The 25,723-nt window shown below is 32.8% G+C and overlaps 1 protein-coding gene across 1 annotated transcript; it reads right to left on the bottom strand.

Annotated features, from left to right (window-relative positions):
• Positions 1 to 2,972: 2,972 nt before the first annotated feature.
• On the bottom strand, positions 2,973 to 20,926 carry LOC143050880 (E3 ubiquitin-protein ligase HECTD3-like; the record flags this gene model as incomplete). The annotated part of the gene is given in 9 exon segments (XM_076223985.1): positions 2,973 to 3,111; positions 5,662 to 5,730; positions 7,513 to 7,666; positions 11,437 to 11,566; positions 15,968 to 16,171; positions 16,551 to 16,640; positions 17,625 to 17,747; positions 19,858 to 20,026; positions 20,754 to 20,926. Coding segments are annotated over 9 exon segments (1,215 nt in total), but the record flags the coding sequence as incomplete, so codon positions are not given.
• Positions 20,927 to 25,723: the final 4,797 nt, after the last annotated feature.

The raw sequence follows: 25,723 nt of genomic DNA, 5'->3' as shown, positions 1-25,723 counted from the left end.
ACCGTCATCTGCAAATTTTGTGTTCTCACCTTTGATGTCATTCAGAAAATCGTTTATATAGATGTTGAACAGAGTAGGAGCTAGCACAGAGCCCTGTGGTAGTCCTATATTTGTTTCAAATTCAGTTCCTATGAACCCATCAAATATACATTTTGCCATTCTGTTGTTCAGAAAGTTTTTAATCCATTTCCATGTTTTTCCTTGGATTCCTAGTTTATGTAGCTTTACCATTAGTCCTTCTCTCCAGATTGAGTCATATGCTTTTTCCAGGTCAATTAGACATGCCAAAGTAATTTCACCCTTGTTGTATTTCTCTATGACGTTTTGGATAAATCGCAGTAGACAGTTGGAGGTAGAGTGGTTTTTCCTAAAGCCTTCTTGATTTATATCAATAATTTGCATTCCCTCTATAAAAGCTGCAAGTCGGTTTAGGATTATCCTCTCTGTTATTTTACACATGACGTGAGGCTGATTGGTCTATAAGATGACGGGGAATAGTAGTTGGTCTTTCCTTGTTTGCGAAGGAATTTGACATTGGCAGTTTTCCATTCTGTAGGGAGTTTCCCATTGTTCCATGACAGGTTGATCATAACTCTCATTGCTTCTATGAAATTTGGTCCAGCAAATTTAAATAATTCTGGGAAGTGGTCGTCTGCTCCAGGTGATTTGCCTATTTCAAGTGCAAAGATGGCATCTTCTACTTCATCAGATGTAATTTCATAGTCCAACTTGTGTTTTGTTGTTTGTATTTTATCTTCCATATTGCATATGTTTTCATACTCTTCCATTGTTTCTTTATAGAATGCATCGTCATATTCATTTGTCCTCAGGTGTCCGCCTTTAAAAAAAGTGTCTTGTAAAATAGTACATTTTTCCTCCTCAGAAAAGGCTGGTGCGTTACCTTCAGCAATCAGTGGGAGTATTGTGTTGCAGTCCTTCTTTTTGGTCATCTTTTTATAAGTTGTCCATATTTCTCTTGAATTTCTTGAAGAGTTGAATCTTTCAATGAGCTTAGAGTTCCACTCCTCCATTGCCTTTTCTTTCTGGAGCTCGAATCTATCTTCTGCATTTTCAAGAGCTATCTTATGTTGAGTGATGTTTCTTTTTTTGTACTGCTTTTGTCTATAGTTTAGATCCTTTTTTGCCTGACTGACTTCTATGTTCCACCATGGAGGCTTTGTATTTGTTTTTTTCTTTTCTTGGAAAAATTTGGATAATTAATTACTGTGGATTCATTATTATTCGTTGGATACCAATTTTCGTGGATTTCGTGGGTAAAGGTGAACCACGAATTCAAATGATCAACGAATTATATATTTTTAAAAAACTTTGTTTACAGAGATTGGCAAAACCACGAAATCTAATATCCACGAATATGCAAGTTTACAGCAATCAGCGGATCTATATTTTTTCCCTTGCCGCTTTTTCATGTTGGAAGCTTGTAATTCACAATGTTCCATTCAATTCAAATTGACTGAAAAGCAACGTGTATTCATTTCTTTTAAATTTTCGTTCATTTTGAAAGACAGTTTTACTTCGGGTTTCCCATTTGTTCATGCGGAAGGTCCTATCACCATTAGTCATTACGATTCTCGTTCAAGTTTATTGTCACTTTCTCTTGCTTACCTGTCTGAAATTTTATATTTTACAAATTTCATGTCACACAGAAAGCAATTAAACTCTTTTGCTTTTCAATATTTATTTTTACTTAATATGAATTATTTGTTTTTAATAGCACTAGTACTTTCATTTTCAAATTCTATTTATAGACCATATCGCGGACGTGAAAGAAAGCACTGTAATGAAATATATGTTTATATTTATATGAGAAAATGGTTATATAACAGTCATAACAGGAATATCAAATTAAAAAATATTTGTATTAACCTCTTTTTTTTGTGTCTAGGATTGAATATGTCCTAGCCGTTTTCACTCACGTAGACAGTTGTTTTGGGAAAATTTATTTCTTTGAATGCAAATGACTGAATGTAAGTCCGTGACAAAGTTTGCTTTGGAATTTCAATAAATAAAATGACAATATATAGTGTAAGCTTTAATTTGTTATTGTGGGAGTTTACGTGTGTAGTGCATGTACGTGTTTATCATATTCTTATCACATGTATCTATATACTACATTTCGTTTTTACGTCACATATCAACATTCCCGATTTTTTAAGTCTCTGATCTTTGCCGATTACCGGCGTATAGTAAGTTCATGTATGGACAGTTACCCCAAGGTATAAACAAAATACTTCCGAGACCCATTCTTTGTACTTTAAACAGTTTTGCAGAAACATAAGTTATATGCAAGCTTTAATTTGGTCAGCGTATGAGTAAACCATGTAAACCTAACTCAGTCGCTCTTCGACCATCATGACATGCCAAGTTTCTTTCATTTTCATGGGAGGAAAGCACTGTTTAACTGTTACAAGATATTTCATTTTACATTATTTAATTTTAGCTATATTTTTGATGAGATGCATTCAAAACTCTTCCTGCAAATTGACCATTATTCCGACGAAGCGGAATATATTCCGACATCTTGAAAATAGTTTTTATGGTGTACGGGAGATACCTCCCATAGCAACAAACGCCTATTTTCCCGTTTTCCGCTAGAGGCGTTCATTTACGTACATCTCACCTTAAATAAAGGTAAATAAATGGAGCAAAGCAGTAACTAATTTTCAAACAAAGCATGCTTATTTCATTAAATAAAATATATGTTTATAAGCATGACAATCAGTACACAGAACCTTTTTTGTGGAATATTTATAATAAGAATTGTGATTTTTTTTATATCAAACTAAATTCTCCTTCAACAAATTGATCCTAAAATATTTATTTATCTGTCTCTATGATTATTCTAGCAATTACATTTCGTTGTATACATCATCTTTTTGTTAAAATTCAGACATTCATTCAAATATAATGTCTTAACTAAAAAATGTCAGAACAAAAAAGTCTGGGGGGAAAACTAGTACACACATGCAGAAAAGAAATCAGCATACTTAAAATATATCAAGATCTGTATCACTCAAGTATAACGTGTCGGCATCCATATCTGTACAATTATATACAGCGTATCGTAACTTCTCTTCAGCGACCTTTGAACTGAATTAATATTAAATATTCATAAAATATTCACAATAAAGCAAAAATTTGGACAATAGGATTCATAGAGCTTAGATCAAGACTAAATGTTTGTCAGATTTTGGTTCAAGACAATACAAGTCAGTGAATTCACATAGCTTGAATCAAGAGTACAAGCTTATCAGAGCTTGTACCTAGACATCCTAATTATCAGAGCTTGTACCAAGACATCGTAATTATCAGAGCTTGTATCAAGACATGGTAATTATCAGAGCTTGTACCTAGACATCGTAATTATCAGAGCTTGTACCAAGACATCGTAATTATCATAGCTTGTATCAAGACATGGTAATTATCAGAGCTTGTACCAAGACATCATAATTATCAGAGCTTGTATCAAAACATCGTAATTATCAGAGCTTGTACCAAGACATCGTAATTATCAGAGCTTGTATCAAGACATCGTAATTATCAGAGCTTGTATCAAGACATCGTAATTATCAGAGCTTGTATCAAGACATCGTATTTATCAGAGCTTGTATCAAGACATGGTAATTATCAGAGCTTGTATCAAGACATTGTTATTATCAGAGCTTGTACCAAGATATCGTAATTATCAGAGCTTGTATCAAGACATGGTGATTATCAGAGCTTGTATCAAGACATGGTAATTATCAGAGCTTGTACCAAGACATGGTAATTATCAGAGCTTGTACCAAGACATCGTTATTATCAGAGCTTGTATCAAGACATCGTAATTATCAGAGCTTGTATCAAGACATGGTAATAATGAACACTTGATTAAACAGAACATGAATGTCAGAGTTTGGTGCAAGACTATCTATAGTCGCCGTCACGGAAAATTGGCACCATGTTTTTTGTCAAAAAAAATTAAATATCAGCCACATTTACTCAAGATGATGTTTTTCATTTAGCGACTGAAAAATCTTGTTCAAATATCCACTACTGTCCTACCTTTTATTGTGTTTGCACTGTATAATCCTGACCTTCACATTTTTCAAGATTATTTACATTGTAAAACCGCCATCTTGGTTTCTATGAGGATCCCTTATTCTATAAATTCGTTACTCTCAGGTAATATCATTGTCATTGATGATACAATTTCCCGCACTTTTTCACGTAAAGATGACGAAAAGCTCAGAGAGACACAAGAAAATGGAGAGCACGTGGAACTCCACGGCAACACTTCCAGTAATAACAATGTCGGATTCCACCATACAAAATAATCTTGGATTATGTGAAGGTCAGGATTATACAGTGCAAACACATTAAAAGGTAGGACAGTTGTGGATATTTGGACAGGATATTTCTTCCACTAATTGAAAAACATGATCTTTAGTAAACGCGGTCGATATTTAAGAAAATTTTGACAAAAAACATGGTGCCAATTTTATGTGACGACGACTATAGTTATCAGTGCTTGGATAAAAAATTTGGCTTCAGGAATACAGGATATAATGTTTCAAAAGCTTCTGTTTTGTTGATTTCATATCAATTATGAAATAAAAATAAAAAATGATATGTACATGAATCAGAACAAGATTTAGGATTAAAACTACATGAATACAAAGGTATTTCCAGGCCCATAGCCAGGAATTGCCATGGGGGGGGGGGGGGGTATATGGACTCACAAAATCGACTTCAACAGTCAAACTTCGAACAGAACGTTGACTTTAACAGTGCTTATTTGTTTTCAAGGGGGGGGGGGGTTCTGACCAGAAACCCCCCTGGCTACAGGTATGGTATTTCAAAGGAGAAAGACAAAAAAACAGAAATTTGTATCAGAGGTGGTGATCATGTTTGATAGAGGCCAATTATTACATGTAATGATTGATTGATGATTGATGTTTAATGCTGCTTTCAGAAAAATTTAACATGAATGTGTCCATAATACATGGACGCCCAAACCACACTATCATTTTCTATGTTCAGCAGATGTGAACTCTATTTTGGAATTTAAAAATAGAAAGATCATATCATAGGGAACATGTTTATTAAGTTTCAAGTTGATTGGACTTCAACTTCTTCAAAAAATACCTTGACTTTAACCATTAGCGGGACTGACAGTGGTGGATTGGCGAACACACCAACAAACGCTCAGAACCACAGACAGAAAAAAAATAATGCCCCTAAGCATAAAAAGAAACTGGAGTACTTATGGAGAATTGCCATCCTTTAACAGGAAAACTTGAAATTGTAGTCAATTTTTATGAGGGACGACAGCACCTTGTCATGAGCAGGATCTAAATACACACCCTAGTGTCGACAGACTAGGGCTCACTGCAGATGAACTAATCAAGCAACTTCAGTGGAGAACCAGATATTTTCCTAAGGTGAACCCAATAACTGCATAAGGACCTTCAGTAATTCCTTACTAGTAATTAATTATCCAAATTTTTCCAAGAAAAGAGGAAACCCCAGGCATCCTCCACTATACCCCCCTCCCCCCAAAATTAGGTTTTTGCTACTGAGATCCCAAAATAAGTATTTGAAATGAGCATAATAATTTATAGGAGTAGATTGTATAGGTTTAGTTAAAGAGTATATTACCTTGTATATTTAGGAATGTACAGCATATTAGCACAAGTTGAGGATTCTGGTAAACAATCTATAGCATCTCTGTGGAAAGAAAAAAAAATACTTTCTAAAGCAATTTGTTTGTAATGATAATTTTCATTGGACGTTTACAAATATTTTCAAAAGGATATTTTTGTCAACATTGAAACCATTCTGAAGTGTACGAAATGTATTAATACATCTCGACTCGGACTTCTCTTGAACTGAATTTTAATGTGCGTATTGTTATGCGTTTACTTTTCTACATTGGCTAGAGGTATAGGTGGAGGGTTGAGATCTCACAAACATGTTTAACCCCGCCGCATTTTTGCGCCTGTCCCAAGTCAGGAGCCTCTGGCCTTTGTTAGTCTTGTATTATTTTAATTTTAGTTTCTTGTGTACAATTTGGAAATTAGTATGGTGTTCATTATCACTGAACTAGTATATATTTGTTTAGGGGCCAGTTGAAGGACGCCTCCGGGTGCGGGAATTTCTCGCTACATTGAAGACCTGTTGGTGATCTTCTGCTGTTTTTTTTTTTCTATGGTCGGGTTGTTGTCTCTTTGGCACATTCCCCATTTCCATTCTCAATTTTATCTAGAGCTTAATGTTTGAGTATACATATGACGCCACATTGTGTAATTGCTAAAGACAATGCAACAGTTTCACAGTCTTTTTTACCTATCATGCCATTTTTCACCAAAATATTTGTTAAATGGTATTGTTTTTAAACTGCTGCATTAGAATGGAGATAGCTATATTGTATTTTAAGATTGGCCTTCATAAAACTTGATTTTACTGTCACAAATATCCATTTACCTAGCTCTGCAACGTGTCGCTAGGTAAACTCAATTCCCGACAGTCAAATCTACGTTTTACGCAGGCCAAGCTTAAATTACAATACAGTTATCACCTAATTACACAATAAACATTCACAGACACTATTTTATCTTAATACAGGTTTTGATACATGTTGAGTGCAGTTTTGTTATCAAATCCTTTTTTAACAAGTTTAACAAACATAGATGCAACATAATTATAAAATAAATTTATTCACAAGCAATGTAAAATTTTAGTCTTTATTTTTATACAAACTTCACTTGTAATTACACATTAAAATCTGTGTCCAGTTTTTTTTCTTCTGAAATAACATATCAAAACGACAAAATAAGAAGAAGCACAAACATTCCCCAAAAGTATTTTATGTCAGCAAGAAGATATACAGTTTCAATGTCCATTTCATTTGTAGACAGGACTTGTGTTCTACATTATTTATTTTCATCTGTGAATTAAATAGTTATCAAAGGTACCAGGATTATAATTTAGTACGCCAGACGCGCGTTTCGACTACATAAGACTCATCAGTGACGCTTATATCAAAATATTTATAAATTGTTACAATATTTGTCAATTTTTTCATTTTTAAGAATTTCCTGTCTTTATTGAGCTAAATTACCAATCAATGGAAAATATTCTAAACTAAAACCTCAATACTTTTTTAAAGTACACAGATTTATATTTTATCATTTAACATTTAATTCTGAAAATTAGAGAAAAAATATTAAAGCCAAGACTAAATTTTGAGTTATTTAAAATGTACTTTTTTCTCAGTTTGGATTTTGTAAAATCAGGAAGTACCATTATATTCAACATTCTAATTAAAATACATTTTCGGGTAATAATGGTACAAAGGATGAAAAAGTACAAGGTTTTCTGATTGGTTAGACAATTCACAAAAGAGGTTAAAGGTTGTTCCAAAAGTATAAAATGTGGAATCTGTCCTCAGTGACATGAATGAAGAGAGCACCTCTAGCATATAATAAATATGATCCTATGTAAACTTACGTTTTACCAGAAGAAACATAAATTGAAGCTGGTAATCGTTTACGACCAGTCACAAATCGGAGAAATCTACTCCTGTCTTCTGTAGAGAACTTTTCCAATGCTTGCCACATGTATTTAACAGTAGAACAATCCTCCTCAATGTCGTCATAATGTACTGTAAAGATAAATTACTATTACGAAAAGTCAAATCAATATAATACAAATGCTTGATTATTTATCTACATGTATATTAATAACACAAAATGTTTAAAAAAATATATAACCAATATATTCTATTGTATGGCTGTATGTAATCATAACAATAGCAAATATTGAGATCTTAGAAAAGCATGAACAAAAATAAGAAAAAAAATACCAGCATATACACCACATACATTACAATTCATTATAGTCCAGTCAATCTAGCATAAATTTGACCCTAACCCGAAAGTAATTGCAACAAAAGATTTTTAAGTTTTAATCTTTAGCATTATACCCCAAATATACACAGAAAAAAGTCCCATAAAATCTAACTTGAGGAAGACTAAAAAAATCACAATTTAAAATTCCTATGGAGATTTGCATTGAAAAGGGAGATAACTCTTGCAAAAAAGGCAGAAATATCAATAAAAATTAATACAAAATTATTACTTTACGGCTTCTATTCAACAGAATGTATTCATTCTTGATTTTTTAGCGGTCTTTAGAGTATAACAAACAACTCTGAAGATGTTTTCATATATTTTATCAAGCTATAATCTAGATTTCGTAATTCATTATTTGACCATTTATAGAATTTTTCAACATGTCAAGGTAAAGAATCTCAAATTTAATCAAAATAATTAAGCATGTATTCTTCTTTTTGTGGTTTAAAGTTTCTTTAGATAAGTAAGTTGCTGAAAAAATATAATATACAGATATAAACAATACCAAATTTTGACATTATTTTTTCTAAATTTTCACAAAGCTTCAAATTTGCAATTTCTTTAATGAAAAATGCACTTTCACAAAGCTTCAAATTTGCAATTTCTTTAATGAAAAATGCACAAAAAAAATAAATCTACCCATAACACTTCGGTTTTGTACATTTCATGAGCAGAAGATTATATAATTTAGTCAAATACAAACTTATAACCCCATCAAAGTATCATACTTTACATAAATTTCAAGAAAAACAATCACAAACTGACCAAAAAAGACTCATTTTTGCAAGAGTTGTCTCCCCGTCCAATGTTAATTTCCATAGGAAATTAAAAATGTTGATTTTCAGTTTTCCTCAAGTTAGATTTTATGGGACTTTTTTCTGTGTATATAAAGGGCATAATGCTATAGATTAGAACTAAAACATTTTCTGTTGCAATTAGTTTGAGATTAAATCTTAGATTGACTAGACTATTAGCAATTCATAAAATGTTTTTTTTTATATAATAATACTATTTTCAATACAATGTAATATAATGTTATCTTTTCAGTCAGTGTAACATAATGTAATCTTTTCAGTCAGAGTAACATAATGTAATCTTTTCAGTACATTGTAACATAATGTAATCTTTTCAGTACATTGTAACATAATGTAATCTTTTCAGTACATTGTGAAAAAATTTCTTTACTAGCATAATGTATTAAAATTTGTGCCTGTCAAATCTGGAGGTGTAACCCACCACATTCTGATATTTGTGCCTGTCAAATCAGGAGCCTGTAATTCAGTGGTAACCCACCACATTCTGATATTTGTGCCTGTCAAATCAGGAGCCTGTAATTCAGTGGTAACCCACCACATTCTGATATTTGTGCCTGTCAAACCAGGAGCCTGTAATTCAGTGGTAACCCACCACATTCTGATATTTGTGCCTGTCAAATCTGGAGCCTGTAATTCAGTGGTAACCCACCACATTCTGATATTTGTGCCTGTCAAATCAGGAGCCTTTAATTCAGTGGTAACCCACCACATTCTGATATTTGTGCCCGTCAAATCTGGAGCCTGTAATTCAGTGGTAACCCACCACATTCTGATATTTGTGCCCGTCAAATCTGGAGGCTGTAATTCAGTGGTTGATGTTTGTTGATGTGTTACATATTTGTTTTTTGTTCATTTTTTTGTTAATAAATTAGCTAGTTAGTTTTCTTGTTTGAATTGCTTTACATTTATCATTTCGAGGCCTCCTTTTAGCTGACTTTGCGGTATGGGGTTTGCTCATTGTAGAAGGCCCTCTGAACCAGTATTTGTAAATTTCTGTGTCATTTTGGTCTCTTGTGAAGAGTTATCTCATTGGCCATTATACCACATCTTCTTTTTTATATATATCGGTCTAAGCTGAACCACTGGGTCCACACTTCAAGAAAAAATGCAATCATTCTGACCAAATAACCTGTAAAACTGTAAACATTGTGTATAAATAGAAAATAATTTATCAAATTCTATATGAGTTAATACACTGATACACACACTGGAAAAAAAATGGATGAAGTGATTGCTTCTCTTGAAGTTCAAATTTTTCTACTGGTGTTTTTGCACTGTCATTAATTTTGGAACAAACAAAAAATGCAACAAGGAAGTTACAATGTACAACATAACAAGAATGTGTCCTAAATACACGGATGCCCCACTCGCACTATCAATTTCCATGTCCAATGGACCGTGAAATTGGATAAAAAATCTAAATTTGCAATAAATATAGAAAGATCATACCATATGGAACATGTGTACTAAGTTTCAAGTTGTTTGGTCTTCAACTTCATCAAAAACTACCTTGACCAAAAACTTTAACCCGAAACTCTCACTTTCATTTTCTATGTTCAGTAGACCATGAAATTGGGGTCAAAAGTCTAATTTGGCATAAAGATTAGAAAGATCATATTATAAGCAACAAGTGTACGAAGTTTCAAGTTGATCGGACTTCAGCTTCATCAAAAACTACATTGACCAAAAACTTTAACCTGAAACTCGCACTTTCATTTCTATGTTCAGTGGACCGTGAAGTTGGTGTCAAAAGTCTAATTTGGCTTTAAAATTAGAAAGATCATGTCATAAGCAACCAGTGTACTAAGTTTCAAGTTGATTGGACTTCAGCTTCATCAAAAACTACCTTGACCAAAAACTTTAACCTGAAGCGGGACGAACGAACGGACGAACGAACGAACGGACGAACTGAGGCACAGACCAGAAAACATAATGCCCCATCTACTATTGTAGGTGGGGCATAAAAAATACTGCAGTTTCTGAAAAGTAAAAACAACAGAAGAACAGAAGACACCATTTTTTCCTTTTTGTTTTTTACTTTCTAGTACGCAAAGGTTCGTTAACAGAGAAATATGGACTAAACAAAGTATCACTGATATATATACAGGGGTGTTATGTTAGTTTTGCCTCTATATTATTTTCCTTTCAATCTAACTAGCTTAAACCAATCTATGTGTACACATTTAAAATAGATCTGTTCACTTTAGATCAATTTAACTTAAACTACCTCTTATGTTGTTTTAGTTGAGACAGATTAAAGTCCGATTCAAATTGTACACATTAGACCTTTAATCCATCTTAAGTGAACCAATCTAGTTTAAATCAATTCAAATATGAATGGGTCTTAAGGTGGTACCTAACACTACAGGGAGATAACTCTGTAAAATCAGCTGAACATTTTAATAATACGCTGTATTGTAAAGGGAATATAAAGCTTCTCAATGATCAAAATTGGTGTTTGTCAAATTGCTATATAACCAGTGTATTTTTACTGACAGTTGGTTCAAAATGTTTTTTTTTTGGTTTTTTTTGTTAAAGGGTCAACGTAAATACTTTGTCAAAATTTTATGAAAATTAAACGAGCCAAATTAATATTAGTGAAAGTGTTGGGTACCACCTTAAACAAGTCATTTTTAATAGGAACATAAAAATTATTTCTTTCTAATGGGTAACATTTATAAATTTGATTAATAACATACACCTACCAGAACGTTTTAAAGCCTCTATTGTAATATCTGGGTTGCCACTAATGCTGTGTTCCAGTTCTTGCCATGTAAGTAGGTCAAATACAGCTTGGGGTACTGTCTTCAGCAAACCTTTTCTGAAGGCAGAAATCTACAATATAGTTACACATTTATTATACAAGTTCAATTTTAGCTACTGAGCTTTACTTGATGGTGCAAGTATTTAAGGAAAGTAACATAAAACCTGTAATATGCAATATATTTACTTCAAAATCAGCTAAATATGTGAGAAGGTGTTTAGAACAAAAGACTGTACAACTGCTATTTTTTTGGCCAAAACATTAAACTAATCAAAGCGCGAAAGCGCTTTAAAGGCAGTTAATTACAGGTTGTGTGTATTTCTAGTCCAGTTATATCATTATCTTCCATAGAACAGAGGTGGTTTGTAGAATTTAAGATTTAGAGTTCTTTTGTACCTAGTTCACCTATATCTATAGTCTACTGTTTACAGTATATTTTCTGTGCCTCGCCATGAAATGCATTTTTAGCCATGACCTTGTCAGTTTGCTTTAAATTTATGAGTTTGACTGTCCCTTTGGTGTCTTTCGTCCCTCTTCTTTAGACATATAAGAACTTTTCCTTTTCAATATAAATAGACTATTTTTAATTATTGATTGTATACGCATATTCTATGACTCCCATAAAAAATAGTTCACAAAGATTGACTAGTCTCTGTACTGTATGTATAGCAAGAACATCAAGTAACATAATGGTAAATGTACATAGTAACACATCAACTTTTTTGATGACCATACCTGCCAACTGTCAGTATTTGCAGAGTATTTCCACCATCGAGCTCGAGGCTCCCAAATGGAAATTTTGTAAGAGCAATTTTGTCGACTATTTTAAAGAAAACAATTAATTCAACAATGGCAATGAGCTTGTTTATGCACGAAGAAGCCAAAAACCACATTAGAATATATCTGAAGGGAATCCATGACAAATCACCCCACTTTTTCACTAACTCGCCCCACTTTAAAAAAAACTGCCCCAACCTAGATAACCAAATCGCCCCACTTGTGAAATGTGTTATATCCCTTAATATTACTCCTGCCAACTTGCCCCACCTAATAGAAAACGATAATATCTAGATAAATATATTATTAACCAGGAAGAATTTACTAATGCCAACTCGCCCCACTCATGTAAAAAGATGTTATCCCGTTGTATATAAGTTAAATTCCGTTAATATTACTCCTGCTAACTGGTCCCACCTAATGGAAATCGGTGAAATCTAGATAAATATATTATTAACCAGGATGAATTTAGTAATGCCAACTCTCCCCACTTATGGAAAAAGATGTTATCCCGTTGAATATAAGTTAAATTCCTTATATTGCATTATGATACAATTAACAGGTTTCTTTTCAATTATTATGCAAATAACTAAGCTTCAAAACTTAGTTATTCTTCAACAATACATTTTTTTTTAGAATTATAATTTCAGTATATCAATAATAGTAATTAAATAAATTTTCGGTTTGTTTGTATTCTGTGTAGATTAGTTTTCATTAAAGTGGTGCGAGTTTTTATTTTTAATTATATATATATATATTAATCTAAATATTACCGGTTTTTTATAAGTAGGGCGGGTTGGCAGGAGTAATATTTAACATGATTTAACCAATTTCACATGTGGGGCGATTTGATAAATCAGTTTGTGGCGGTTTTTTTAAAAGTGGGCGATTAGCCAGTGGGGCGACTTGTCCTGCTTCCATTTGAAGGCCCCCTTGAAGGTTTTGTATGACTATATGAACCATCTTTCACGTAAAACCCCCATGTGCATTTTGAAAAGTTGGCAGATATGTTTCTAACTCCAGGCAAAATCTACCGGTATGAATAAAAAAGAAGTTTTTAATTAAGGCTCTGTGGCCATAACAGCTGTCTCATTAGCATTTTAACCACTTCCCATATTTGCAATTAAAACAATAGAAGAAAATTATTCAACGCAAAAACAAAACTTACTTGTAAATATGAAATTCTCTTTACGGTATGAGTTTTTCTCATTGTTTGAGATTGTACAGTAGTACCTGTAACTGCTTATACCTATTTCTTATTCACTTTTGCTTGATAAACTCACTAAATATCATGTATATACATTGTACCACATCTCCTTATTTTTATATGCATTCCAATAACATGAACAATTGTAATTCAATTCTATATACCAAAGCAAAATGAACTGCACCACTTTCATTCACTAGTATGCATCTTTTGGCAAAATACAAGTTCTTAAATGACACAAGATATATTTATTGATAAAAAAATAAAATTTAGTATACAACTCTTTAAAAGGTATTAAAAAAAAGCACAGCTGTGTAATAACTTGTGAAATCTGTGCTGAAAACATAGACATTGATGGTATTTGAGTAATTCCATATGTGAAGCTCAACATTAGCTCGTCAGTTGGTGGTGGACAGTTATAGTTCCTTTCTGCAGGCTAGGATGAATGACTTTTCAGGAAAACCAATTTCACAAATCAAAACTTTCCTCTAGATTTCTCCTACAATATTCATCCAGTTTAGTTCTTTTGGTTTAATTGGACACCGTCCTGATTTTTAATTTTGCAAACCATTCAGTCTCTTGCTTGCAAATGGTGCATGAAAATGGATGGGTATGGCAGTAGACAAGTCTCTTTAAAGTGGGTTTGTGCCCTGAAAAAAAGTTTTATAACTTAAGTTTTTTTGAAACTTGTGCAACACACATACCTAGATAACTATAACATAGAAGAGAGCATCATTCGTGTCAATGTTTTATTCCTGTTTACATTGTCATTGATATTTTTTTCAGAAAGCCTGAGGCATAGCTCATGAATTCCTGTCATTACATCCTAAATTAACATAATTACTGCTAGAATAATTATCAGTATGATATACGTACACTATCATTGTACAGCCCAAGTCTTCAGTATATATAATTGTTGCATTCATTCACTCCTGTGTTCAGTCGTTTAAAAATATTTAAACATCAACAAATGAACTTTAATAAGGACAAGAAAACACTAGAAAAGATACGTACATACAACCCGTGTTTAAGTGTATTTGAAAGAGAATATATCTGGTTAAACGATGAATAAAGGAGGAAAAAATTGTAGATATTGCATTACGATGCTTTCTACCTAATAGCATGTGGATATGTTTACATATTTAGACTTGACCCAGTATGACCCGTACCTTGTAGGTCACCGGCGTCGTTTAAACACTAGACTACAGTCGTGTATAAGACAATAAAATGCTTAAGCCTGTACTATTTGTGTGAAGTAAATGTGTTTTTTCTGTACATTTAAATTGTTTTACCTGATAGCAAGGACGTATATCTATCCGTTTCCTTCTCAATTCACCTTGTCAATTTCTTCGAGCTTCTTCAAAACATACGTATTACTGCGCCCGGAAGTGAACAAAATATTAGAAATCCTCGTAAAATAATGCTATTTTCAATTTTGTGGAATCCATTTTGTTATATTTATTATATAAAGATAAAAAAAGTTACGATTAATTATGAATTTGCATATCATTATACGGAACGTTTATGGACTATTTTTCCATAGCTGTAAGTCGGTCATTTTGGCGGGAAATCATGTACACATACACACGTAGATTGGCTGGTACCTGATCGTAATGTTACACATCAGATATATCAAATAGCTAATACCCGGAACGTAGTACCTGGAACCAGGATAATACGTAGACAACATACATAACTAATACCGAAATTGAAAACGCTTTACGGTTTCTCGTTTATAAACCGAATTCCGCTTTGAATTATAGAAGATGCAATATTAATCATGTTCAGTCGACTTTTCATTGTTATATCAACGTCTGAACTAATTAAAAAATCTTTAGATGTCAGATAACACTCGAAATTGACCCGACCTCTTTCCACACGGAATACAAATAATGATAGTTTGTAGTCGGGTTGACTGCTTATAATGCAAAATACACATTAATAACAAGTTCTATAAAACGAACAATACACACTGATCGTTTCTTTAGTCCCCAATGTAAATGAAAGAAACAAAAACCATATCATACCATAAAAAGAAGAGGAGAAATTCGAACATTTCCGGATCTATTTCTGGCCAAATGACCCCCTGCATAGATTGCGTATGAAAAGATGAACCTCATGACTTGAAAGTCAGGCCTTAAAGCATTGCCTTTAAAAAAAAAATTATATGAACATTGCAGAAAAAGAATCGACTTTAAACAGTTTGTCAGAATGACCTCTTGATCCTTGCTGTCTCATGATATAAGTACTAGAACACACAAAGGATTTTCAAATTGTTTTATTTCATTTCTGAAAAAGATTGACACTGATGAAGGCCATTTGTTGACCAAATAAAGAGTTATCAATCTGCAATCATTTCATCTTATTTGTTACAGAAGCATTGTTATTACTATCATTGTACTGCTTACCAAACTTATTTATTTCTTCACTAAAAATCATATAATACATAATTATGTAATGCTCTGGTCTTGATAAAATTTGTAAGTACCTGCTGATCAAACTCTGACATTCTGATTTGTCTGACTTTATAACAATATTCCTGTCTGTCATCATAGTCTAAAGGAAGGGGGTTTCCCTCACCGTCTACCTTCAGTTCTACAGGTGTACCATCAGTCATTGTTGTACTCCAGATTCTACCTGCTCCTGAGAACGTCTCTTTATCCATTGTTTCTAGCTGATCTATTTACTTTACCTATAAACAAAATTCTTACAATATAAATAATTAAATAATTGTAAGTTCTGAATTTCATTAATTTTATATACCTTAAATGTTCTCAATAGGAATGAGTATAATTAAGCTACCAGGCAAATATATCAATTTGTTTCCTCCCAATAGCCAACAATTTTTGGTATATATTTTATAATCTAAAACGTTTAATTCAGAAAAAGATAATTTCCTGATAAGAACAGTAAATGAGTTATACAAGTGCTATAAAGTTCTAGATTTAGATGGTTTAACATCAGCTCTGATAAATAAATTTATTTAAAGATCATCTATATGATCTGATAAGATTTTCAGGCTCTACACACAAATACTGCCATATATAATCTTACATCAAGATGACCCATACCTCAGCAGCATCAACAGTATGATAGTCTCTTGTCCAGGTCACCCTCTCTCCACATATCATCTTCCAGATCAATGGGGGAAAAGATAGCACCTAAAATATACACAAATAGAAATAAGGCCTGTTTTTTCTACTGAAAACAACAAAATCTAACAGCATATCAATTTTTTTTCAGAATAGGTGGTGACCAGATCAACAGGATCATATTTGAACATTATAAATAAAGGCAACAGCATTATACCGCTGTTCAAAAGTCATTAATAAGTTGAAAGAAAACAAGGTCAAGGTTACAAACTAAAACTGAGGGTGACACATCAACTATAGGAGGAGGTTACAAACTAAAACTGAGGGTGACACATCAACTGTAGGAGGAAAATAACAGAACAACAGAAACATTGAAGTGCAACAAAAACAAATGCCAACATACATAGTAAAGGACTATTTGATGATAACAACTGCCAAATTCCTGACTTGGTATGGGACATTTTAAGAAAATATGGTAGGTTGAATTATGTTTGATGGTTGGCCAAACCTCCTGTTTATCAGTGTCTGTAAGTACTGAGGTACTGAGGGGTTGAGACTGCTTTCAATTCACACTTAAAATACTGCATTGTGTTTAGAATATAAAAAAAAATGGGGCTTATTTGGCATGCTTGTTTGGCATAACTTTTAGTCTTTGTAATAGGTTTGGCTAAGCAGGCTTAAAAAGTGATGCTGTAACTTATTTAGGTAAACAATCTTTGAAAAATGTTTAAGCATGTTAAGTGGATCCTTAAAAATGACTCATTATAACTTACCAGATTTCCCCTTCCACAAAGACAAGCTCTCAGAACCTCTGAGGTTGTCCTTGCCACAAAGATAAGTTCCCTTGACCTACAAGAATTTTATTGACATGATGACTACTATCTTCAATAACTACCAGATTGTCATTGCAACAAAGAAAAGCTCCAATAACCGAAGATATTTTTCTTGAAAAAAGAATAGCTCCAATAACCCACCATATATCACTTGCCACAAAGACAAATGTCAATAACTTACTAGAATTTCTTGCCAAGAATACAAGCTTTTTTTACCTACCAGATTTTCCTTGCCACGAAGACAAGCTCCCATAAGTTGTCCTATCCACTCATATTTAGTAAAATCTCGACATTGATGATTTAATATGTAAACATCCCTATGAATGTTAGAATCATCTCCAACCTAAAAACATAAAAACATAGAAAATCTATATCATAATACTCACATCATCTTATAAAAGTCCATAAAAAGATTTTTTTTTTTGTTTATTTTAAATTTCTCAATATTTTATTTGGAATGAAATATCACTTAAACATTCAACAATACCACTAAATAGATGAATTGTTCTTGTAGACATCAAATAAAATACAATTTAATATCATGCTTTAAAAAGCCCAATACTTATCAAAGGTACCAGGGTTATAATTTAATACATGTCGTCTACATAAGACTCATCAGTGACACTCAGATCAAAATAGTTAAAAGGCCAAACAAGTACAAACTTGAAGAGCATTAAGGACTCAAAATTCCAAAAAACTTATGACAAACTTAGAAAATGTGAATTTATTTAAGAGAGAAAGTATGACCAAATCAATAAAAGTATAATATAAATGTCTAACACTGTTTCCTATTCTAATTTCAATGCAAAGCAAAATGGATATCCACAAATACTTCCATGTTGAGGTATAGCTAGGTGAAAAATCAGACAAATTAAACATATGAAAATACTTCATTTGTTATAAAGAATAATCTGTGATTAAGTGTTAAGAGAACAGTTGATGTCAGTTTGTCTTTAGATTTTCATTTTTTTAGTTGGTATTTCCAACCTAGTATTCTGAAATATTTTATTAAAGAAAGCTCAATTATGAACATAATCATTAATACCATATACAACAAAGAATAACATTTAAATTATATTTATTAAAACCTGGTTAGGAGACCTGGTGAAGAATGCTATCTAGAGGTAACGCTGAATCATTGTTATAGGACAGAGTTCCTCAGAAAGATTCTCCTTCCTTGGATTACCTCCCCCTTTTTATATTTAAAATACCTGGTTAAGAGATCTGATAAAGAATGGTAGAGGTAAAGCTGCATCACTGGTAACTGGACAGAGTTCCTCAGAAAGATCAGATAAACTATCCCTGAATCCCCCTCCCTTGTTAACATCCTTTTATTTTCATTAATACCTGGTTAGGAGATCTGATGAAGAATGATAGAGGGAGAGCTGCATCACTGGTTACTTGACAGAGGTCCTCAGAAAAATCAGATAAACTATCCATGAATCCCCCTCCCTTGTTAACATCCTTTTATTTTCATTAATACCTGGTTAGGAGATCTGATGAAGAATGATAGAGGGAGAGCTGCATCACTGGTTACTTGACAGAGGTCCTCAGAAAAAATCAGATAAACTATCCATGAATCCCCCTCCCTTGTTAACATCCTTTTATTTTCATTAATACCTGGTTAGGAGATCTGATGAAGAATGATAGAGGGAGAGCTGCATCACTGGTTACTTGACAGAGGTCCTCAGAAAAATCAGATAAACTATCCATGAATCCCCCTCCCTTGTTAACATCCTTTTATTTTCATTAATACCTGGTTAGGAGATCTGATGAAGAATGATAGAGGGAGAGCTGCATCACTGGTTACTTGACAGAGGTCCTCAGAAAAATCAGATAAACTATCCATGAATCCCCCTCCCTTGTTAACATCCTTTTATTTTCATTAATACCTGGTTAGGAGATCTGATGAAGAATGATAGAGGGAGAGCTGCATCACTGGTTACTTGACAGAGGTCCTCAGAAAAATCAGATAAACTATCCATGAATCCCCCTCCCTTGTTAACATCCTTTTATTTTCATTAATACCTGGTTAGGAGATCTGATGAAGAATGATAGAGGGAGAGCTGCATCACTGGTTACTTGACAGAGGTCCTCAGAAAAATCAGATAAACTATCCCTGAAACCCCGTCCCTTGTTAATCCCCTTTTATATTTATTAATACCTTGTTAAGAGACCTGATGAAGAATGGTAGAGGTAAAGCTGCATCACTGGTTACTGGATAGAGTTCTTCAGAAAGTACTGACAAACTATCTCTGAATCCCCCTTCCTTGTTACCCCCCCCCCTTTTTTTATATTGATTAATACCTGGTTAGGAGATCTGATGAAGAATGGTAGAGGTAAAGCTGCATCACTGGTTACTGGACAGAGTTCCCCAGAAAGATCAGATAAACTATCCCTGAATCCCCCTCCCTTGTTACCCACCCCCCCCCCCTTTTTATATTGATTAGTACCTGGTTAGGAGATCTGATGAAGAATGGTAGAGGTAAAGCTGCATCACTGGTTACAGGACAGAGTTCCTCAGAAAGATCAGATAAACTATCCCTGAAACCTCCTCCCTGATCAATTACACCTTCTGACATAAACTTACACTCCCACCATTGGTCAAAGCGTGATGACCATCTGCAAATAGAAATTTTTAGAGTAAACATGACTGCAATATATTGATTTTATAAAAAAAATATGTAATACTGGAGTTTTGCATTAAAACATAAACCAGAATATGTCCATAGTACACGGATGCCCCATTCGCACTATCATTTTTTATGTTAAGGGGACCTTAAAAATGGGGTAAAAACACTAATTTGGCTTTAAAATTTGAAAGATCATATCATAGGGAACATGTAAACTAAGTTTCAACTTCAACTTCATCAAAAACTACCTCAGCCAAAAACTTTAACCTGAAGGGGACAGACGAAAGAATGAACAGAGGGACTAACGGACAAACGAACGAACACACAGACCAGAAAACATAATGCCCATAAATGGGACATAAAAACATAAAACTACTTTTTCCATTTACATAAAATTTGTTATTAGAGACTATTTGAATTTTGAAATAGAATATTCGGAATGCAGATCATTAAATTGGAGGCTATTCAGCCTACATCTTTTATTCTGTCATATTTAGCTTTAGATAGAAAATCAAAATGAAAATTTAAAGAACAAATGAACAACAGTTGTCATATTCCTGATTTTGATGAAGCATTTTGAGAAGAAAATAGTGGGTTAAACCTGGTAATAATTTATAGCTATTTAAATCTCCTACTTTACCATTATTCCTTAATACATTTACATGACATTACATATTATTTAATAAAGCCATAACCATTGTGAATCATGTCCATACCTATAGTCTAAACATTTACTATTTCTATCTCTTGGTTTTAATCCTTCATAAATCTGTGAGAAAATAGAATTTTTAAAATCTGGATCATTCCCTGGTTCACACCGATGTTCCATTGCAGCTCTTCTATTTATATACAGCTTAGGTGTATCTGATGGTCTTCTGAAAAATATAATTATACATTATAATAATTCTTTATAGATAAATAGAGGCTCCAAGCCATCTGTATAGCTCACCTGGTACTTACAAACTATACATTATTTTCATCAGTAACAGATAAACTCCTTTAAGGGGCCTTCACAGAGCCAATCAACATATCTTTTATTTAATACTAGTAGTAAAGAAATCAACAAAACTCTTGATCATACATCACATTTTTTCTTTATCTTTAGAAAAAAGATATGTTTGATCTTTCCCTTTTTTTCTTACTGAAAATGAATAAATTATTAATAAAGCAAGGCTCTTTCATGTTACTTAGTCTAAAATAAACGTTATTAACAAGAACATAGGTGCCCCACTTGCACTATCATTTTCTATGTTCAGTGGACCGTAAAATTGGGATATAAACTCAAATTTGGCATTAAAATTAATAAGGGTATATCATAGGGAACATGTGTACTAAGTTTCAAGTTGATTGGACTTGTACTTTATAAAAAATACCTTGACCAAAGATTTACACCTGAAGCGTGACAGACATACCAGCGGACTGACAAATGAACTAACGGACCACAGACTGAAAAACATAATGCCCATCGGGCATAAAACTCTGATTAGTTTGATTGATAATATATTCTTCAATGATCTTCAATGGCCAATGATTATACTTTTACATGGAGTTGTATGATTAACCTAGAAAGTACACTAAGACATTCTAATGTAGACATGACCTTTAAGTATTGTATTGTAGAACTTCAAAAGTAACTGATTTTATGTCCTTGAACATGTAAACTATGCAAAGTATAGTGGAGGGTTCAGATCTAAACAAATATGTTTAACCCTGCTGTATTTCTGCTCTCATGTTACAAGTCAGGGAACTCCTTCTTAGTCTTATATGTTTTAAAGGTTTTGGTTTATTTGGATGCTTCTGAGTTTAATGTGGTGTTGGGCAAGCTGAAGCTTGTCTAAGTGTGTGGGATTTCCTTCCTTCATATAAGACAAATTGGGGGCCTTGGGCTGTTATTTGCCATTTGGTCAGAATGCATTCTCTATTCTATAATTCCAGTCACTGAGTGGGCAATTTGTTCTCAATGGAAACCAGATGTGCTAATACAAATACAACTACATACCAAGATTCATTAACTTACTGTATATCTGTGAGGTAAGGTATTTAGAGTATTTAAAGATTGACATACTTTTTATTTTAAAATTTATGAAACATGTGAAAAGACTGACTTTTGAAATAAATTTGATGCAAAGGAATTTACACTTTATGCAGTAAGTCCATGGGTTGTTTTTTTAGAAATAATTGTGTAACAAAATGCTGAAATCCAAACACTTAAACAGAATCAATTCAAGATGAACCAGGTGCTCAGCGCAATTTTTCAAAAATTTGAAATTTGAGAAATTTGAAGAAAAAAATGAAAACTACTATATACACGTACCACCACCCTTTTTTTTCAATTAGTTCGAAACCTGACATTTCTGTATACATAATTTACAAGAAGTGTAAGGGATGCAGATCTGATCTGCGGATGCAAGAAATTATTAAACTTGTTGTTTTTAATTAGTTTTGTCTGAACATAGAATCAACATACCCAACATTGTATGTTAAATTTTGAATTTCCTCCCTTACAGTTACACTGCTTTTAAATTGTCTTAATTGACCAGAAAAACCTAGTTATTCCCTTTTCTGGACCTTTTGCCCCTAATTCAAAACCATCTTGAGCAATAACTGCTAAAAATTCAATACTAACCATCCCATCATGGTATGGAAACTTGTGGTACACTTAAACACAAGTTATTGTTTGAAAACTACAAGACCTCTTATTTTGGGCCCTTATTTCAAAACTATTGGGAACATAGCCCCCAAAATCAATCCCAACCTTCCTTTATTGGTATTGAACCTTCTGGTTAAAATTTATAGAGATCCATTCCCTTAAACAAAAGTTATTGTCCGGAAACTAAACATGTCTTCACAAAACGCATACAAAGGACAGACAGATGAACCAACGAACGGATGGACGAATGGAGCCAAAGACCAGAAAACATAATGCCCCTCTAGGTAGGGCATAATCAAAGTGTTGGATAGCACCTCTGGAAAGTTTGCAACTGTAGCTGTGTATTATTCCAAAAAGCTTTAGACGTGTATTATTTCAAATATGTAAATGTATTTCGGCACAGCTTTGATGTTTTAAACGAATAAATAAAGGCAACAGTAGTATACCGCTGTTCAAACTCATAAATCCATGGACAAAAAAACAAAATCGGGGTAACACACTAAAACCGAGGGAAACACACTAAATATAAGAGGAGAACAACGACACAACACTAAAATGTAACTCACACAGAAACGAACCAAGCATCAGACAAAATCCCGCGAGAAAAACAAATATAACATCAAAATCAAATACATGAATTTGGGATAGATAAGTACCATGAATATCGCAATGTGAATTTATACTCAAAAATAAGAGAAAACAAACGACGCAACGTTAAAATGTAACACACACAGAAACAAACAACAATATAACAATGGCCATATTTCACTGTCTCTTCATGCAGTTATTATCAAAAATCACTTTTTTTTTATGTTTATCATATAAGTATAAATATATATCAATAAGCATTGTGTAATGTGTATACATTCTAATTTCACAGTATTGTACAAAAGATATGTACATTTGTTTTGTGTCAGAAACCTATATGTTTATGTCAAAAATTTTTATCGCAATCCAAATTCAGAGCTGTATCAAGATTGAATGTTGTGTCCATATTTGTCCTAACTGTTCAGGGTTTCGACCTCTGCGGTCGTATAAAGCTGTGCCCTGCAGAGCATCTGGTTCCATTTGTAGCAAGGCATAACCCTAGAGCAGTAAAAAAGACTCCACCAAAATTTAAACTTGATCTTGGTTTTATGGTTAAAAGTATTGTGTACAAGTTTCATAACATTTGGTTGAGCGAACTAAAGTTAGATAACTGAAACGAAAATATTCAGCAAATTTTTACATATGTGAAGGTCATAACTCTAAAACGGTATTACTATCGCCACCAAAATTCAAACTTGATCAGTGTTTGTGGTAATGAGAATTGTGTATAAGTTTCATAACATTTGGTTAAAACAAACTAAAGTTGGAGAACAGAAACTAAAATTTCCAGCAACTTTTCTATTTGTAAAGTAGCATAAAACGCTAGAATGGTAAAAGTGACGCAACTAAAATTCAAACTTGACTTGTGAATTGTGGTTATAAGCATTGCGTATAAGTTTCATACAATTTGGTTCAGGCAAACTAAAGTAAGAGAACAGAAACAAATTTTGGGATATATGGAGGTACGTATAAGTAAAGGAAGAACGTACATACTTACAGAAGAACAAGGATAAAACTCAATACGGTGGGAGCATAACAACAGCAGTATGACATTTTAATCAGTCATTCCCAATACTTTCGATACACTCAGGCTTTTACCACTTTTACATACGTACATATAGTAAACAGGTAAAAGTAGAGCGGAAAATGTTCATTCATGACATTTTCATGAATGAAAACGCTATCTCGCGTAGATTTCTTGTGATTTTCTCTTCAGCGCATGGCAGATCATCCGCGAAGTAGTGTTTTGATACTCATTTTCAAAATTAAGTTAAATTCATCTGAATCATCGGTGAACATTCATTTCTTTTTTATTCAAGCTGTAATATTTTCAGTCAAAAGAGTAGTTACTCAAAATTTTAAAAGAATCTTCCAAGAACCAGAATTCAAACACTAGTAGTAGTACTAAATTATCTCGGAGCGGCTAAAATGCGATAATCTGTCAACATAAGTTTGAGGCCGACGCCTATGGAAAGTAGCAATAGCAAGCTGTAGCAAACTTTCCAAAAAATAATATAATTTCTCCCTAAAATAAATGTAGTATAAATTATATTATAAAAAGAAAACAACCAACAAGCATATCTAAATCCATCATGAAATCATAACAAATAAGTAAATACCTTTCCTACACACACAAAATAAATAAAAGAACAAAAAAAACGCATCTAAATTTTTCCAAACTAAATGTTCCTGTACTTATTTAACAAATGATAAATTCTAGTATATTTCTTCAAACAAAATATTTAAACCCCCTAACAAGGTCAATTACCATCAATATATCATACATTTTATTTATTTGGGTCATGTAGGATCAATATCAATAAAAATAACTATATTTCAACAAACAAAAGATTTAAACCCCTTACAAAGTCAAATACAATCAATAGATCATATACTATTCTGTTATCTGGGCCATGTAATTTATGTGTTTACTGACAACCGTAATCATGTTTTAACAATTCCAATTTGCTTCCTGGTTGTTACATACAGAAAGTAATTTCCACAGAGATTAGATGTTTTTTTGAGCTACATATTTATAGTTTGACTGTAAAAGTTTACTGATTATTCTTACTTGTACCTGAAAGAGCAGCCTATATATATGGTATTTTTGTACTTATTTATTTTTTAGTTGCGGCAAAGTCAAATATTTATGGAAAATGTCTACATTGCTTATTAAAAATCTGAACCCTAATTGAAATCACGAATTTGACCAAATAACAATGGACTGATTTGAAGCTTGGGTTCCATTCAGTGTTACCTAATCATATTTACCTCATCATAAGTGTTTGTATTATATTTAAATTGAGACTGTTTTAGATTTTGGAGTGGAATTGAAAATTCATAGACAGTATTAACCCATGTTATTTTTTTAACTTGATATTTTAACTTAAAATATTCTCATAAAATATCATTAAACAGGTACGTTTAACACAGAACACATTGTTTCAG

The sequence above is a fragment of the Mytilus galloprovincialis genome, chromosome 11, assembly GCF_965363235.1.
Source record: "Mytilus galloprovincialis chromosome 11, xbMytGall1.hap1.1, whole genome shotgun sequence".
NCBI classification, from domain to species: Eukaryota; Metazoa; Mollusca; class Bivalvia; order Mytilida; family Mytilidae; genus Mytilus; species Mytilus galloprovincialis.
Note: the sequence above shows the minus strand (reverse complement) of the source record. Positions and strands in the feature narration are given on the sequence as shown.